Source organism: Harpia harpyja, chromosome 5, assembly GCF_026419915.1.
Source record: "Harpia harpyja isolate bHarHar1 chromosome 5, bHarHar1 primary haplotype, whole genome shotgun sequence".
NCBI lineage: Eukaryota > Metazoa > Chordata > Aves > Accipitriformes > Accipitridae > Harpia > Harpia harpyja.
In genome coordinates, this window is record NC_068944.1 from 3,939,098 (window position 1) to 3,957,167 (window position 18,070).

The 18,070-nt window shown below is 41.2% G+C and overlaps 1 protein-coding gene across 11 annotated transcripts in view; it reads left to right on the forward strand.

Moving 5' to 3' along the window:
- FHOD3 (formin homology 2 domain containing 3) overlaps positions 1-18,070 on the forward strand; it is a 391,220-nt gene that overhangs the window by 360,397 nt on the left and 12,753 nt on the right. For 3 of the 11 annotated variants that reach the window (XM_052787652.1, XM_052787654.1, XM_052787657.1), the window contains 4 exons: positions 4,244-4,267; positions 6,922-7,093; positions 9,399-9,560; positions 10,002-10,120. In XM_052787652.1, coding sequence (XP_052643612.1) covers positions 4,244-4,267; positions 6,922-7,093; positions 9,399-9,560; positions 10,002-10,093 — 450 coding nt within the window. In that variant the 3' untranslated portion in view covers positions 10,094-10,120. Of the gene's footprint in view, positions 1-4,243; positions 4,268-6,921; positions 7,094-9,398; positions 9,561-10,001; positions 10,122-18,070 lie in introns of those variants that run through there. The other 8 variants (XM_052787649.1, XM_052787651.1, XM_052787659.1 and 5 more) reach the window with 3 other exon arrangements.

The window sequence follows — 18,070 nt, forward strand, 5'->3', positions numbered from 1 at the left end:
TAGGGAACTGAGATCACTTTCTTCAATTGCTTCTTGGTTTTCCTGACATATTCTAGAGGAGCTAAAAGATAGCATTAACCGAAGAGATTAGTAAATTAAAATTTTCATTTCCTCAGATAGCTTCAATACTTTTTACTAGTTTAAACAATACTGAGACGTGAAGGAGTTACTGTTTTCCTACTATAGGATGTAGTGTTTCTGTATTATCTGTCCAGAAGAACTGGCTGTGGCAGGACAGAAAGCTTCTCCATGTCCTGTTCCTGCAGGAAGTGCGAGGGGAAAAGGAAATCTGATCACTGGCAGCTGGGTTCCAGGAACGGAAAGAAGCAACCCTTTCAAACCAGGAAAAGGCTCAGGGTTGAAAGGTAGTCGGTGAGGAGCAGAGCCAGGGACGATGGCTGTTGTCGGAAAATGTAAGAAAGGAGTCAGCTAGGCCTTTCCCAGAAAAACGTATTATTGGAAGAAGATGTCTTGTTCAGCTCAAGATAGTGTTGAGATTTGACAAGAATTAAATGCCATCTGACAGCTAGTGTTCCACCTAAAAATATCTTGCAGGTCCCCAGAAAGGGAGCACTTTTTGCCTATCGCTAATTTACAATTATATAATGGTCCTATTAGCTTAAAAACAAAAATCCTGCTGGAGTAAAAAGCCACATTCTTTAAAATTCCCGTTATAGAGGTGTTCTTTACGGGAGTTATTCATGTGGCCATATGGTTATTTCGGGACTTACTAAATCTCTTTAACTGTAGCCCAGTAATATGGCCTCGTTTACTGTTCATTTGATTGCAGTACATGGTAAAACAGAATTAAAGTTGCATCAGACTATTTGTCACAGCTTCCTTTGACAACTTCAAAGTCAGATCTACCTCAAAACAAGTTTCCAAGTCAGCAGGATGGAAGATATTTATGTGTGAAGAACGATGAAAAAGGGGAGTTTTATTGTAGTCTTGTGTTGGCTGTGGTTTGTATCTGGTCTTGATTTTCTTAGTGTTTTATATTTGAAGGCATTGGAAAGGGAAGATATCGCAGTAATGCATTGACAGTATGTTCAACTAGTTACAAAACACTGATAGAAGAAAGTTTAGATCTTGACATTGGAAAGAAACTCTTTGTAGAAAGTAATTCTAATAAGAAGTAGTCATGTGGAATTTTAATTTTGGCTTTTGGTGACCTAGAAAGATTGTGCGGTTATTTGATATTTACCTCCCTGTCCTTTTGAAAGTTTCCTCAGGATCTCATTTTTATCACCTTACAGTACATTGCGTTTAGGCAGAAGAAGAGGGGGTTTTAGCAAAAATGGGAAAGGAATAAGCCAGCACCATCCCAGTTCTTAAATGAGAAGGCACGTATCTCTTAAACCTTGGTCCCCCCTGCAGACTTGGAAGGCAGAGGGGTGCTGGCTCTTTGCGTGGAGAGAGTCTGCTGGCTCTTTGCGTGGAGAACTTGCATCAGTTTCAGCCACTGCTCACATGGAGTAGGGCTAAGAAACACGATGGGGAATATTTCCAGTCTTCCTTTCAGCCTTTTAGCACAGAGGTCTTTATGTTTATATGTTCTTTAATAGCTGAAGTGGACTGGACACTGCCAGTGTAAATCTTGGTGAATGTTGTCTGCAAGAGAGAGATAGATGGGGGCAGGGGGGAGGGTAAGGAAAAAAAAAAGAGGAGAGGAACAGTGAGTTGCCAGTTTCGCAGGGGAAAATTGCCTGGTCTCTGTAACCTTATATCTGGCTTTAGCCAGTGATAGCACTCATTTCAGGCACGCTAAAAATAACAAGCAAGCAAAATAGGGAAGAAATGCAATTATAGATAGAAGTCTGAGCTTTTTAATGATTTTTAATAATAGTAGGTAATATAAGCATCTGTCTCCCAGATTTATGAAGCTCTGCTTTTTACGATGCTTAAGAGTTTCAATTCCAAAATTGCTATGTAATAGAAATAATATTTTGAAATGGCAAATCCACCACATAGAAATGCTAGCCTAAAGGAAGAATGGGAGGGAGGGAGGGAAGGAAGGAGGAGGATCTCAGATAGTCCTGCAACATCCAGTATTGGATGACAGAAGAGTCAAGCAGCCTTTTTTTTCTTAAAATTAACATCTCGTGTCTGCAAGAGGTATTCAGTATACATATATTCTTTCAGTGCTTTTTGGTAATATTACATGTTAAAAATTTCCTGATTTATTAATCTTTCTCAGTGTGTTTATAATGATGAAATGAAGAAGGAAATAAAAGGCAGAATCTAGACCCCTGAGTGAGAGCAGATTCCCTTGTGAAACAAAAGTTTGTTTATTGTGCTGCTTTGATTCCTGTTATCAGTATTTGCTGGGGGCAAACGGCTCTCCAGACATGGAAACGTGACGGGGATGACGAACCGCTCCTCCCGTGCACTGCAGTAGCTCTGAGTGTAGAAGGACAGCGGTTCTAGGTGTGAGCCCTCTCCACCCAGCGCAGGAGGAAGGGCAATGGTAGTGCCCCGGGTACTGGAGAGGAGCAAAGTCAGAGAGGAGTACATTGCCCTTAAAGTAAGTCCACAGCAGATCACTTTTAGCTAGATTAAATGGGCAGGAAGGCCAGCAGCTGGGACTTCGCCTGTAAAAATCCAGCTTGATATAAAGTAATAATATAATACGCTTTTGTTTGGAGCACGCTGTTTGTAATGTGGGTACTCTGCTATTTCACCTTTCCCCGAGTGCCTTTTGCATATTATTTAGCTTAATTTGCACTCCTCCTGCCTTTTATTTATTAGATAGATCTACATATGGATTAGAATACAAGTATGCTCTTGCTTCCCATTCTTCTCCTTTCTGTTTCCTATTCGTGCCAAGAAGTGAACAGTGGCCTTCTTCAGAAGAATTGCTTTATGGTGTGACTCCTTGCCCCCCGGGGGATGGAAAAAACCCCAATGGATCTTTTTAATGTAAAGGGGACATACCTGCTGAGGTCCCTCTGCAAAACATCTGCCTGTGTTTCTGTCAGTGCCTCTGTGTCCAAAGAAAAATAAGCATCTCACTCTTTGAATAAAACATACCCTTAAAAAGTAATGTTAATGTGCTGCTCACCACTCTCACAGCTAATCTTCTTATGGAGATTGTGCTGAAACTAAGCTGAGGGCCAAAGTAAATCAGGCTTTCATTTTTAATGATGAATGTTTTTGGAACAGAATGTATCAATCCCAGACAGAAATCATAGCTGAGATGGAGATAAGGTCAAAAATATGTATTAGTAACACTAGGGAGGGGAGTAGAATTGGTGGAATGCTTCATCTAAAAAACAAAACAAAACCCACAAATAAAAAAATGCATCGAATTTCTGGGCTATGTTTGCACTTCAAGAGCAATCAAACTGAAAATTATGGAAACAAGGCACCCAGATACTTGAGAAACTCTGTTTTACTTTGGGAACCTTCCATGTGGGGCATCTTACGACCCGATGAAGAATTCCCCAGGCGTTTGGGAACACAGCTCTAAATAGTTTGCTAATTCCCTGTAAAGCCCCAAATTTAAGAACACTCCATATGCCACAATATTTTGATATGCCTTTTGCATTTAACGTAGTGTAACTGTCAAGATAGTTTTACACGCCTGCTGTCACAGAGGGTGAAAGCCCTGAATGACAAAGGATAATTGCATCTCTCTAATTTCCAGGATCTGATATCGGGCAGCTACTGAAAAACTTTAAGCATTTATTCAAAGACTACTCAGCATTTGATTTGAGTGCTCTGTTAAACTGGAAGTTAAAAAGCCCCAGCTTAAAAAAGGAATTAAAACAAGCACTGAAGTGTAGAGAAAAGGAATTGCCAAGAAGCCGACCTCTGCACTGGGAGAAAGAGCAGCCAGGACCTCCCTGTGCTGAACAGAGCTGCAAAAAGGAGAAGGGAGTCTTTCCTAGTGCTCTCAATTTTCACAGGGCAAAAAGTAGGCAAGCAACCGCATGACTCAAGGGAGAGAAATAGGATGGGTTAGGGGTAGGGTTCATCATTTCTCTAAGAAATATCAGGAAATCTTTATATATGCTACTGACAGTGACAGTCTGTTCTACGTACAATTAACTAAAAAAAAAAAAAATCAGCAAGCTGATTGTCTAAGGAATTAATTCCTTATACACTTTGTATGTTTATGTCTTCCTATAATTGCATAAACAGTACCGTGGTTACTTCTTACTCTGTCGTGGTTTGACCATACTGTCTTTCCTAAATCTTGCTGTTTGTCCTTCTCCACCCTGTCCTTTGTTGCCGGTGGCAGACCGATGAAGAAGAGGATGCTGAGGTATGGTTCTCTGAAAGAGCATGTCATTCCCATGTACCCGGTGTGCTGTGACATCTAATTTCTAACTCAGATAGTATGGACTGCTCGACTCCATCTGCTCAATGGGAACTATGAACCATGACATTTTTCTCATAGCTTTTTTGGCTCAATCATAAGAATGTATTTTTACAGTCAGCTTCACCATATCCATACTGCTCTCTTGAATAAGCATATCCTGATCTGAGGCCTTAAGAATTTTAAGTTTCCTCATTTCTATTCCTTAATGTGTGTTTACTAAACTGCAAAGTATCCCCACTACCCAAAACATCAGTGATCTGAACGTTACGGAGATCATCAGTTACCTTGGGCTACAGATTACCGTAATTTCATACTCATTATTAAGCTGTGTAAATCCAAATGGTATTATTTTATAAAGTGTTCAAAAGCATCAGGATATAGAGATGTAAAGCAAATTGTAATGGTTCTCCTTGCTGTATGAATTGCAAATAAGATACTCCAGTCACTGTAGAGGTGAGCCATGGAGTAGTTCATGTATTTATCAGAAAGTGCTCCTGAAGGTGATGTTAAAAATTAATAAAGGAGTGAATAAATAATTTAGGAATTATAATGTGCTAGCTATAGTCATAATAAAACAATTTATTGGTTTGAGGAGCATCTATTGTGCAATGCTTTTTTTGTTCAGCATTAGAGCCTTCTTCAATTTGCTGAACATAAACAATGTGGCTTAATGCTCACTGTTTCATAATGGCAGTCATTTGCTCAAGAGGCTGGGGTTTGGGCATTAATCTATGGCAACATCTGAAAATTAAGGAAGTGAAATAAAACTTCTGGCTATAGGCCTTCTCTCCCAGTGATGATTTGTGCTGTATAGCTTGGGGCGCAGAAAGAAAATTAGATGAATTAGCCTGTTTATGCCAACACGTAACTAACCTGTGTGAATAGTAACTAACAGTTATGTGAAGACTATCCTTTTTTTCTGAGATGGTATTGATTAGCTTTGCAACCCATTGTGTATAAGAGAGTATTCTTAATGCAAAACTGGCATGCACTTTCATAGAAGTTTCTCTCTGGTTTTTTGTCTTTTAATTTCACATGTGAAACTCTAGCACTTGCGTACTTTCCACATCAAAATGTTGCAAGCTAATATTTTAACAAGAAAACAAATTTCTCACTATCAAAAATAAATCTCACACTGGTATATTTAGCTGAGTGCCTTGTGGGGATTATTGTTTTGCTACTCATTTAACTTGCTATCCTACCCTGAAAAGCCATTATGTTAAAATAGAATTATCCTGTCATTGATTTCCAGATTAAATATTTTCAATTTGCAGTCTTGACAGCCCCGGGGACTCAATCAAAACTCTGAAAGTAGGGCTGAGTCTTTTCTTTCAATTTACCTTCTTTTTGACAGAAAGGCTCTGCAGGCTTGCATCCCTGTAACTGACTGGCTCAATACCATCAAGTGAATAATTAATGTTGTTTATTATGCAAAGAAAGAAGAGAATGCAGCACACCTTCTTTCATCTGTGCTGAACTGGTTGGAGTAAGAAAGATTAAAAGGAAAAAGAAAACGTATTTCAGTTTCTGATGCTAGGTTGATGTGACTGAGAATACTGAGGGGTATTATTGTCTGTCAATGTCTGTTTGCTGTTGGCAGAGCTGGTATTTTTCTGCAGCCGGGACTGTATTTTAAATGTGCTTCAGCCTTTCTGTAGATGAGAGCAGTGGAGCAAAGACCAACATCGCAGCCCTTTGTAGGCAGAGGCTGGGAAGGGAGAGCAGCCCAGCAATGCAAGCTCTTCTCCTCCTCCCCAGAAAGTATCTGTTTCTGCTGTTTTCATCTGTTTCTAGATGGCTGTTTTCAGTAACCGGTGGAGCTGCTGCCTCCATGCTCTATGCGTGCCCAGCTAACGTAGCCGCTGTTGTTCACGTAGTCGTGGTGACAGGGAAATCACGGGGGAGCTGGGGAAGCAGAGGGCAGATTCCTAAATCTCTTGTAAGGTTTTGTTTGTTCCTCTAACTGCTGACTGCAATTTTTGTGTTTTGGCCGTGAAATAATTTGGCTGGGTGTTTTGGGACCAGGGATTTTTTCAGCGTTAGTGGTAATGCATTTTAAGGTTACTTGTAGGTATTTGTGTTATAGGGCAGTTTGAGAGTTTTCTGTGCAGCAATGCAGAGAGGCAAGAGGGAAAGGACTCTCTTCCTAGGCTGCTCTCCCCGTTTGGCTTTGTTACTAAAAGGAGATTGTACAGAAAAAAAGCAATTTCTTATTCGTGTTGGGTCTCATGCTGTCCCCCTCGGTGTCGTACCCGACCCCAGATCAGGCCCAGCCTGGGTCAAAGGTTTCAAAGCACGTCTTTGCTTTGTACCTTATACTCTCAGAGAGAGGATCAAAATGATAAAAGCTTGAGCTAATGCATCTGGTTTTCCTCCGGTTGTGCCTGCTCCCTGCTGTCGCCCTGTTTCCAGTTTATTTCTGCTCAGGGTGCACGCTCTGGGAGAGGAGCAACTGTTGCCTGGCTCTTTCGGGAATAGCTCCGCTCCAAACCAAGCCCAGGAGGACATTTTTCACCTTGCAACTCGCGGTCAAAGACCCCGGCCTATCCTCCGTGCTGTTTTCTGTTAAAACAACAAATCCGTTTTTCCTCCCGCAGTCCGGCAAGTTCTCCAGCAGCTCCCCCCCCTGCCAGAGCCAGCCCCAGGGGCTGCAGTACGCCGAGGACGCCGCGGAGCACGAGAACATGAAGGCCGTGCTGAAGACCTCCTCCGTCAGCGGGGAAAGCACCACGGCGCTCGGGGTCCGCACTCGAAGCCGGGCCAGCCGAGGTAAGTGCCAGCGGTTCCTTTTGGCCACGTTTCTTCTGGCGCGGTAGCCACGCGGCGACCCAAACGCGGGTCACGGCCCCCCTCGCGCAGCGCCCGTGGCAGAAAGGGTCGAAGGGGAAGGAGAAGACCCAAGTGGTGTTTCCATGCTGGAAGTGGTGATTTGGGGCACGGGGATGTGGAAGAACTTACCTGAAGTTTTAACGCGTGGATCACAGCCCGCGTTGGGGGCGTTTGGAGTCCAAGCCTGCAGAAATTCTCACCTCTCCCCCCACCGTGAACGTGGCTGCCCACTTAACACCCCGATTTTTATTCTTGTTCTCATCCTGAAAGCAAAATGGGCCATCTGGGGAATCCATGATGTGGTTTTCTTTTTATTTTCAATAGAAGCAAGTAGAAAGTAGCAATTCAAATTGAAGTGAAAGGGCTCTGCAGCATTTTAGGAAGGATTGGGGAGAGGAAAACAGGTAGGAAAAAGATGATGAATCTTTTAACTACCTCCCTGCTAAACGGCAAAAGTAATGGATTAAGTGGAGGCTAGGAGCATAAAAAGCTGCTGTGGACAGCCCCACATCTCCTTGCTGTCCCGACAGATACCGCTTTCTCTGAGGTCCACGGCACTCTGCTGTTTCTAAGTGTCAGCACGGGTGATTGCTGAAAGCTGACAGGGAGGAAATGAAAATCTGACCCAATCCGCCGATTCCAACACCTGATACTCTGACAGAAGAGCTCAGTGGTACAACTGTTCTTGGCAATAAGATAGCCTTGGTTTTTGTCCAAGACATGATTCGTTGGTACACCTCTTCGTTTAAGCAGCCAATAACTACTTTCTTCACGCTAAATCATTTTACAGACACTGGGTTCGCCGGTTTAGTTTCTTTCGTCTTCCCCTCGCCCCCTCCCATACATGTGATACGTGGAAGTTGGTTTTGGAGTAAAGGTGATGCACCAAAATTCAAGTCTTCAGTTTTCTGTTCTGGTATTTCTTTCCCCTCACATCTGGATATCTTACACTTTCTTGATTCTTTTTTCATACCACTGATAGCACATCCAGAGCATCCACCGCTAAGTCTGTAGTTCATTAAGGCTTGAAACCATGATCCTGTCTAATTTAGACATTTCACAGCCCCAATTTAAGAAGCAAGTCAACTAGCTAAAGTACAAAGATGAAATAATTCAAGCTGCACTGCAACAAGCTGAATAGCTGAAGTAATCCATTGAATGCTAACGAGCAGTGTGTCCTGATAATGAGAGTCAGTTTGTGTTCCCCTGAAGAACAGCAGAGGCAGAGGACGCCTGAGCCAGACAGAAGCTTGTCAGGAGCGTTATCGTAATACCACTGCTCTTGACGAGAGCCAGGAGACAAGCAGCAGAGCAAAGTGCTAATCAAAGCTGTTGTTTATTGACATCGGGGACGTGATACAGAGTGGCGTCACCAGCGGATTTTTAGCTGCGATTCTACCACACCCACTCTTTTGCAAAACTCTCTGTCAGTGTTCACGCTGCATACTAGGCTTCACATGACTTAAAACCAAAAAGCACACGGAACAGTAGTCTGTAGTGGAGGAACCCAAAGATGTGACTGACGCAGCTCTGTGGAGTAAGGAGTGCCAGAGCCTTGGGTCTGGAGACATGGCTCACTTGTTTGTTTGTGGTTTTAACCAAAATTGCTTATTTAGCTTTTCAGCTTGCCAATGACTCTTGCTTTTCTGCTCATAACAGAGCACACGCAGTTATGCCAGGACACATACAGCTTTGTGATGAGAAGGTGAGTTCTTCATTGTGAAAGGGACAACGAGACATGTCAAACCACACTTTTTGCCCGTTTCACGTCTTCTTTGCACTAGGCTGTGATACAGATGCTCGGAAGTTGATTCTTTCTCTCTTTTGGTACAAAGGACCTGTCTTGCTGATTTGCATCAGTCTCTAAACATGCGCTGTGTCTTCTAGTCTCTGTGTAATAGGAGCGGAGGGAAACATGGTCACATAACACTAGCAATCCTTGGCTTATGGACAGTCTCTAGCAGACTTTTGCCAGTTGTATGGTCAAGAATAAGATGCTGAGGCTGAAGGGAATAGAAAATTATAATTGCATTTGAGCTCTCGGTTCTCTGCTGATACAGCAGAGAGTCTAGGGTATTATTTAGACATATTCTCCATTAGGCAGAGTCTTCTCCTTTGGCCAATTTGAAGTACCGATGACTGAGCTGCCTGCAGTAATTCCCCAAAAAACCCAACTGCAAAACCAAAGTGGCGCAAGAGACTTTCTGTCTTCTTTTCCCTCAATTCATTTGCTGGACTTTTCCAGGCCGTATTGGTTCGTGGAACGCTGGCAACGACGATTCACCTAATGCAACGGATGACGCAGCAGATGAGATCATGGATCGCATTGTAAAGTCTGCCACCCAAGTGCCAAGCCAGCGAGCGGTGCCTAGAGAGAGGAAGCGATCACGAGCAAATAGGAAGTCATGTGAGTATATGGCTATTAAATTCCTCAAAATAAGCAAATGTGCAAATATTTATGTGTATCGGTGTAGGAACCAGGCATTTAGTAGGCAGACATGCATTGGTAGTTCATGGTAGCTTGAGTGTCTACTTACGATTGGCGTATATTCCTCTTACTATTGTTTAAACGATGTTGTATGCAGTGGGAACTTGAAATGTCCTTAGCAATAAGAGAAGAAGAGCGGTTTATGGTGCTTTAGAGCTGTTGACAGTACTTACTCATAACTAGAGAAGTCAGATCAGGACCTCAAATGGAGACTGCTTAAAATGCTGTAAGGTACTGTGGACTGGCATAAAGATTAATAGTTGTATCTGTAGCTGAATTTATTCATAAAGCAAAAAGTAGTTTGAGATATTTCACCTTTTAAAATCTTTCTCTCTCATGCTGTGTACTATCCTTCCGCAGCCCCGAAAACAAAATGTCTACTGCTGCTTGGCTGCAAAGTGGTTATAGAGGAGCTTAACTTCCACTGGGAAGAAAAGGTAGCACATTTATAAGGTGGTCTTTCAACGGTGTAGTGTGGCCGTAGGGCTGAGCTGCAGCACCCAAGTTTGAGCGATTTGATTTCACGCTTTAGTAAATACAATGTTTAAGAGGTGACAATCTTTCTGGGTCTTTTTTTTTTCCCCTTATGTGCAGAGACTACTGCGATTACTGTGAGAAGGATAACTACCCAAAGAACATAAGATTTTAGTATTTAATGTCATTCACCATATGTGGCTTTTTGACTACCTTTCCATCCATCTTTTTAGCATTTCTGGGATGTTAGGACAAAGAGCAGACAACAACAGTGAGTGAAAAATCACACAGATTTTCTGTTTTTGTGGAATTGTTCTAACATAGTGGGTGATCAAAACCATTTGGTATAAGCAGTGATTGCTATAAACTAGCATGTGCTGAAAGCATATTCACTTTCCCCAGCTTACTAAGAAAGGACCTTCTGCATGTGGCAAGAGCAAAAGCAAAATGGACGCTCTAGTTAGACGAGCCAGATTCTAAGCAAAGAAAATGAGCTGACACTGGATTGTCTGTCTTACTTTCCGTCATACACTGTGCCGTACCTCTTTGTGGCATCACCCTCTGCTGCTACCCACTTCCCCACATGGTTCTGATGTTCTGCACGTGCTGACTGCCCTAGTTGGCTTGTGCATATCAAATAAACCTCCTGTATGTTTGCCTTTTTCCATGGTTTATCCCATGCTAAAATATTTCGTCTGTTAGCAACACTACCTTCATGCACACACACCAAAAAGTCTTATTTCTGCTTTTTACCAGGTACCTTTTTCCCAAGGAAGCACTTGCTGCAGGAAAAAAACCCAAAACAAAACAGGATAATGATAATAAAAATACTATATATTTTTCCATGGAGCTGGCTTTTATATTCAGTATAAACATTAACAGAGATTAAGCATTCAGTAAATGTTTAGGCTGGGACTGATTTCCATTGCAATTAATCATGACAGAATCCAGCTCTTTTGCTTGTTTGTTCTTCAAGACCTGGATGAGACTCTTTAAGTGGATTAAAAGGCAGTTTCAAAATAAACATAAAGTTCAGTAGTTTAGCATCCCTTTCAGCTGACGTGCTGAAAGTGTGAAAGGAGAATATCTTAACTGAACTGTTTCACTCTGATATACCTGGATGTTGAATAAATGAAGCAGTTTAAAATGCGCTCAGCTGGACTGATAATATGGCACCTCCAGGAAATGAACAGAGACCAGCCCTTGTCAGTGCATGATGTGAGTTAAACGAGCAGAAGATCTTCTAGATAGAAATGTAATACAAGTCCTCCATAAAGATATTAGAAAGTAGATTTTTAGGCATACTTCAATGATTTAGATTAGCAGACGCTGTGACATTTCTTATCTGCAGAGCAAAGAGACCCTATTATCTGATGGGTTTGATTCACCACCTTCAATCTTCAGGCTGCCGTACACATCCTTTGGCTTTTGCTGTGAGCTTGGTACTCAATTTATTCATGGACACCAAAGCGAAAGTCAGTTGAAAGGAATGATTTTCACTGTACATCATGTTGCATATGTCTCATTGCTTTCAGTGCAGAACTGGAAATCTTGTCAGGCTTACTTAGCATTCAGAAAAGATTTTGGTGAACCTGAGATACGTGTTTTTAGCAAAATCAGAAGCCCAAAAGATTGATGTGCAATTGCACTGTAAACATTCCGTGTGGTTCAGGTAGAAGGTTCTCATGAGCGAGGGATTTTTTTGCCAGAAAAAAAGACAGAAAAATGTGAAGTAAAAAGCAAGTGACGCTCAAGTCATTTATAACTAGGAGAAAACAGAAAGAGGAATATGGAAAAGGTTAAGTTAAATTCAAGAAATAGTTGTAATGGGAAAATGAGACATTTTGACATGTTCATTTGAACCATTCTACCTTTTGTAATTATAGAGCAGCATGCCTGTATCTGGTATGCAGAGAGCTTAGTTAGATCTTAATGACGTAGAAGAGTTTGAACTCTCAGAGTAATCAGCAGAACTGTAAATTGGGAGGACAAATAAGGCAGTGAGTCATCCAGCAAAAGACAGATGGAAACGTTTGTATCTGTTGGTTGAAGATACGAAGGGTGACTGATAAATCCAGATATGACTGAAGTTGACTGAGACCTAGCAGGAAAGAATTTGTTCGGTGGGAGCTGAAATGGACTACAGAAAGCTAAGGTACATGGTAAGTGCATACCAACTGAGTTCCTGTGATGTTCTGCAGAGAGAGGACTTAATTCTGTGCTAGACCTTTACACAGTGGAGGTTTTTAAAGATAAAATTTGACTTTTAGAAGTACAGTAACCAACTGGAAGTCATTGCCTCATGGCGGGTGTTCAGTGACCTGCCTACCAGACATATCGGAGTGGTGTTAAATATGAGAAAACAACATTACAGTTGTATTCGTTCATTAGAGGCCTCCTCAGAAAGCCACAGGATTGAACGAGCCACAGAGACTGAAATGCTCTGTCACCCCCCGAGGTGGTCGTTCAAAGACAGCTTCAAGGCAAGTTGCCATGGGAAGCTTCTGCTGGTTTTTTTTCCTCTCTGATGTCCTTATTCTGTGTGTAAGCAACAGACCCCAGCCTCTAGAGACGTCAGTTCCGTATATTTTAAAAGCATAAAATACAAATTGGGTTCAAAATATACTGTTTCTGTTCTTGAAGACTGAGGGCATCTTTCTGTGAGAAAGGTTTTTATAACATTATGGGGAGCTGTTCAACTTAGGAAAGAAGTAAAAAATAATGTAATTAGGATTGTCTGGTTCTCCCATAAGGTTAGGGTGACCTTCACAAAGATGCCATAACAAAAAATGAGTGCAAAGGAAAAAAGGGATAAGGAAGTTCTAAGAATCACTCTGATAGTCCAAATTCCAAGGAATACAATTGCTGAAGTTAATTTTAGCAGCTTACAGAGCAGTATTACAGGCGTTGCACCAATGGATTTGGGGAAACAAAAATTAAACTCTCTGTATGAGATACCACCGAGATTTCAAAAACCAGTCAAGAAAGGAGGTTATTTAATACAGAGAGCTGAATTAAAAAAAAATAATACAAGGTAGATGAGCAGAGTTTGCTGTGAAGATTACAAGAAGTGAGGTAAGAGAAGAAATTACATAAAGAATAGGGCTGCTTAGAAAATCTTGTTGCTAAATGAGAGTTTGACACCATGATGAACCAGCCTGTGCCAATTGCTTCAAATCGCGGGAGAAGAAAAACAGGTCTTATAGCCATGGCAGCTTTGAGGCAACAGAAGACATACAAAGACTAGCAGTATCATCCATAAGATAAAAATTTTATTTAAGTACATTTAATTAAAAGACCCACCCCCCCCCCCCCCAAAACTCCGTAACAGACAAATAGAAAGATAATGTTGTTTTCCTTCTTGTCCTGGCAGTTTATTTAAAACATCCACCCCCTAACGTAAAATCAGTTCTCTCAGGATTAGGCTCTTACAGAGGTGCTGTCTCTGTGCTGGTCTCACTGAACCGAATGGATCTGTCTCAGGAGAAGGATATGATTCCCATGAGTCAGCGTCACAAAAAGTCATACTCCAGTTTAATGGTCGTGAATAAGCATGTGGAAGGTATTCACACCAATTCTAGCATATGCAGAGCAATAATTGGAAATTATGAGCCAAACAGGGTTGATTTCTGACCTCTGTGAATGGCCATGGCAGGGCTCTGAAAAAGGACCAAGAAAGAGTCCTAAGGATTTGTTACCTTGTTCAAGTGCTGATTAAGCCACAGGGTAGCAAAACCAGACCAGCTGACTAGCAATTACCTTAAGGCTAAAACACGAACCTGCAACTATCTTCCTCCTTCTTTATGAATTGTTAGTATTAGCAACCTTCATGCTGGAAAATGTGTCTCCTGGCTCCCTAAAGTCAAGGCAGTGGTCAAAGAGTGAGGATCCCGACGCGGTCTTGCAGACAAATAATTTCAGGTAACTGCACCAAGGAAATGGCTCTTTAAAGATGGTTTGACTAGACAGCACTGTTTGCATCTGGATCTTCAGCTGAGCCTGAATGGTAAACCATAATGTAATGCCCAGGTGTGACTAATATTTGATGGCGAGTAGCGCGGCGGTGGTTGTCCTGGATTCTGCTGGAGACACTGCGTGAGGACGTTGCAGGGTGAGAGGCTTGTTTTCCCCCCACATTGTTTTATCTCACGGTGTCTCTCTGTGTGCGCGCTCTTATTTTGCTTAGATTTTATTAAAATTGAAAATCTGCTTTAGATTTGAGTTAGAGAAATGGCTTTGGAGCAGATAATAATTGAATCAGAATTTAATCCAATATTCAAATGAGACAACTTGATCAAAATTATTTGTGATGTTTAAAAAAGAGAGAGGAGAGACATGATAATGCCTTGTTCTTTTATTAGGCTTTGGAATCACATGTCAGCCTAAAAATATACCCTGTGACTGACCCTTGAGATATGGAAACATCTCATAAGGATTTATTGATTTATTTGCATAACGACTTGCAGGGAGTAAAGAATTCTTACAGTCATTATGCAGAAATGGATCTGAGGCACCACCCAAGTAATCTGTCAGGCTCATAGGAGTAGACTGTGGAGGAGATAGGATTTGAGTCGAGACTACCTGAATCCTAGACAAATAAACTCAGGGCCGGTGGATTAAACTTAACTGCAGAACGTCCCTGGTCAGGTATTTCATACTAAATTCCACCTTCAGTAAAAGTGAAATAGGAGTTAGCACACTGTCATCAGGTGCCAAAACATGGGAGAGAGCTCTGCCAGAGGCCCAGGCGTGGAGACAAGCTTCAGACAGGTTTTAGTAACACGTGCAATGCTGCTTTGCAATAAACATGTTTGTAAGCAAACAAAATACTAGATGGGAGACTATTTGAATCCAAAGGTGTGTAATTTTTGTTTGGCATTCATAGGGTGCTTCAGTTAACTTTTTCTTCTTCTTTTCTTTGTTTTTTCATTATTTTTCATTTTCATGTCTCTCCACTTACTTTTTCTGGCCATGAAAAGATACAGAAGTGCCAAAATACCAGGAGGGAGACTGTTCTTCTGGTATTTATAGCCTGACTAAAAGCAGGAGTTAATGGAAATTGTGCTTTTAAAAAAATAAAAACCTTACAAGAAGAAAGTCTATACAAAATGCTTTAAAGGCAAGCAACTTCACTTAGAATTTGCAACTAATTATTTCGGATTTGAGTAACTGGATCCTCTCAGGAGTTAGAGAAGGGGGCAGAGTAATCCAGTTAGTGATGCATGTTTAGCAACTATTCTTTGCATTTAGAAAAAGTAAATGTGTCACCGATGGTATTCAGTATCAAAGTCTGTTTGTCCTCACACAAAGTACTGAGCCTTCAGAAGGTCAATACCCAGTTAATAAAAATCTAATTATTGAATGAAAACAGAACGTGAGATAAAGCGCTTAAAACTCTGGCAGCTGCAAGGTTATCTCCATCAGATGCCAAGATAGCTAGTGTCTTTTGGATGCCTTTTAAGTAATACATTCTTTCATCCTTAGGATGGCAAGATCTTTGCAAAAATGTCAGAACTAAACTCTGTGATCTACAATAAATAAAAATACAAACAATAAATAAAAATTATTAATAGTAGTTAAAGAATGAACTACTGTAAGCGGTAGAAATTGATGTACCTGATCAGGGTGAGGCCTGTGTAGACCGTATCTCATCTGTGTCAGAGGGCCGTGCCAGCTGTGGGAGAACAAATACGAGGGGTGGGATTAGTTTAGTAACCTATAGATCTCCTCATGAATTTTAATAGTTGTAAATCAGTGTATTTATTTGAAACATGAGGCTGAATAGCTGGTTCCATATTTTCAGTTTTGTCTATTGTAATTGATGATATATAAGCGTGATTGTTGATATTAATACTATTTCTAAGTAGGTACATACTTATTTATGAGTGTTCGGTTTCTGCTTTACAATGTGTATTACAGGGGGTTTTATAGCTTTCTTTTAAAATAACTGATCTTGACAGACAGGGGCAGACATTCTGCTTTTTAACTGTTCAAATGTGTAGTACCCATGTATTTTGTTGGCAGTCTCCATGAGTTTCAAACTATATCTTTCATATCTCGAGTTTTGTTCAAGAGTGTTTGCCTGGTCCTAGCACTCTGAAAGTGAAATTGCTATCATTCTGTACAGTTCTACATCACATAGCCTTCAAAACAAAAGTTTTTTTGAAAGCCTGGTTTAAAAATCTAGTAAAAAAATTGCTTGTAAAAGAGGCTTAAATTCATTTTCCAGTCACTGTTTTAGAGGAATCTATGAGTCATTTCTAGAATGAGTTTTGTTCTGATACAAATTATTTGTTTTGGGGCTCCTATCCTCATCAAACTTTCTGCTTGAAACAGCATTATCTTTTTTATATAAGGAAAGTCAGGTATAAAATTAACCCAGCCTGCACCATTAAGTACATTCCTTAACTTTGCATTGGATTCCAGTACCGGTGTTTAGAGATACTGTGGAATCTAGTATTTGCTTAAAATTGAGCAGCATTGTTTTAATACAGCAACTGAAAAAAGGGTGAGAAGTCATTGCACTGATCCGGGAAGTCAGAATTAAATATGCGATGTTTACAAAAAGTACGTACCTTTTATCCCTGTTTATTTCAGTTCAAAGGGGGAAGACAGAGATGTTGAACGCTACACAGACATTCACATGCACGTGTATGTTCCGTTACCCGAGCACAGAGGACGTGGTGTAGGTACAAGGAGAAAACCGCTGCTAGAATGGGTTGTCCCTAGCGATTTTAGAGTGGCTAAAAAAAAAAAAAAATCCTAAAATCCTCACCTCGTAGGATTAAATGCCCTCCCAGACACGCTGCTCTGTGGAGGAAGAGGTAGCCACTGCTCGGTTTTTGCTCTTAGTAAAGAGTGCGTCCTGGTGGCAGGTGAAGCCTGTGTCCCAGCAGGATCCCGCAGCGTAGGCAGACCCTCCGCACGTCCTCGAGCGCTGGGAGAACCAAAAAGAGGGAGTGCTCTGCAGCTTCCCATCGGCTTCGAGACAAGGATTTACAAGCGCTGGAATTTCTCTGGCCGTCTTTTCTTGGCCAAATGGCACTTTCTTTATTGCAGGGAAGAACAAGCTGAAGGTAATGTGGGAGAAACTGGCAGGGGATGAGCAGCTGATGAAGAGCAAGTGATGTCAGTATACATAGGAAATAAAGTTGTTCGTGTTCCTAGGTCGCAGAATATTGGCATTGACATTTTCTATATAAATACTTCTGTTACGGTATACACTTTTGCTACTTCTTCAACCGTAGTTCTATAGAAAAAATAATTTTGCTTCATTTGTTTGCATCTTACAAGAGATACAAATAGCTGTTTTCACTTTTGCCAGCTTACAATTCACTGTGTCAGTGAATTCGTCTATGTTACCCTCTGTTTTCATTTCAGTTGGCATATTTTAAAGGTATATTTCAAGGTTTTTGAATTCTTGTCACAGGATTCATTCCCAAAAGTGGGATACGTAAGTTTTAAGTATTGAAAAAATATGTACGGTTGAAGTGCACACTGTTAGCCCTAAGCTGATAGGATATGTATTTTGTTTGGTTTCTTTCTGTGTTAAAGTGGCTTGCAAGTTTATCTCGGGTCGGTAATTTACTCCTCATTTACATCATCCTGCCTGCCTGCCTGAAAGATTTACGTTCAGCATCCGAGTAAGAAATGAGCAGCAGTGAGTTGCTGGCTGACAAGCTCACAGAGCTGTTGTGGAAAGCGCTTCGTGTGAGAACGAGAACAGACAGGGAAGTACAGGGTTGCTTTTCAAGTTGCCTTACAAAAGAAGCGCAGTAACAAAAACCATCTCGTATGTGGCTTTCCAGAAGAGCATCGCGATATCGCAGCGGCCAAAGAGCCCTCTGCTGCCATGAAGGAGTTTAGCACAAGGATCAGCGCAGGCAGGGATTTGACTACGCTTGGATGGGAGCGTCAAATGTGTTTGGAGGGAAGTCTCTCTTAGAAAATGAGTA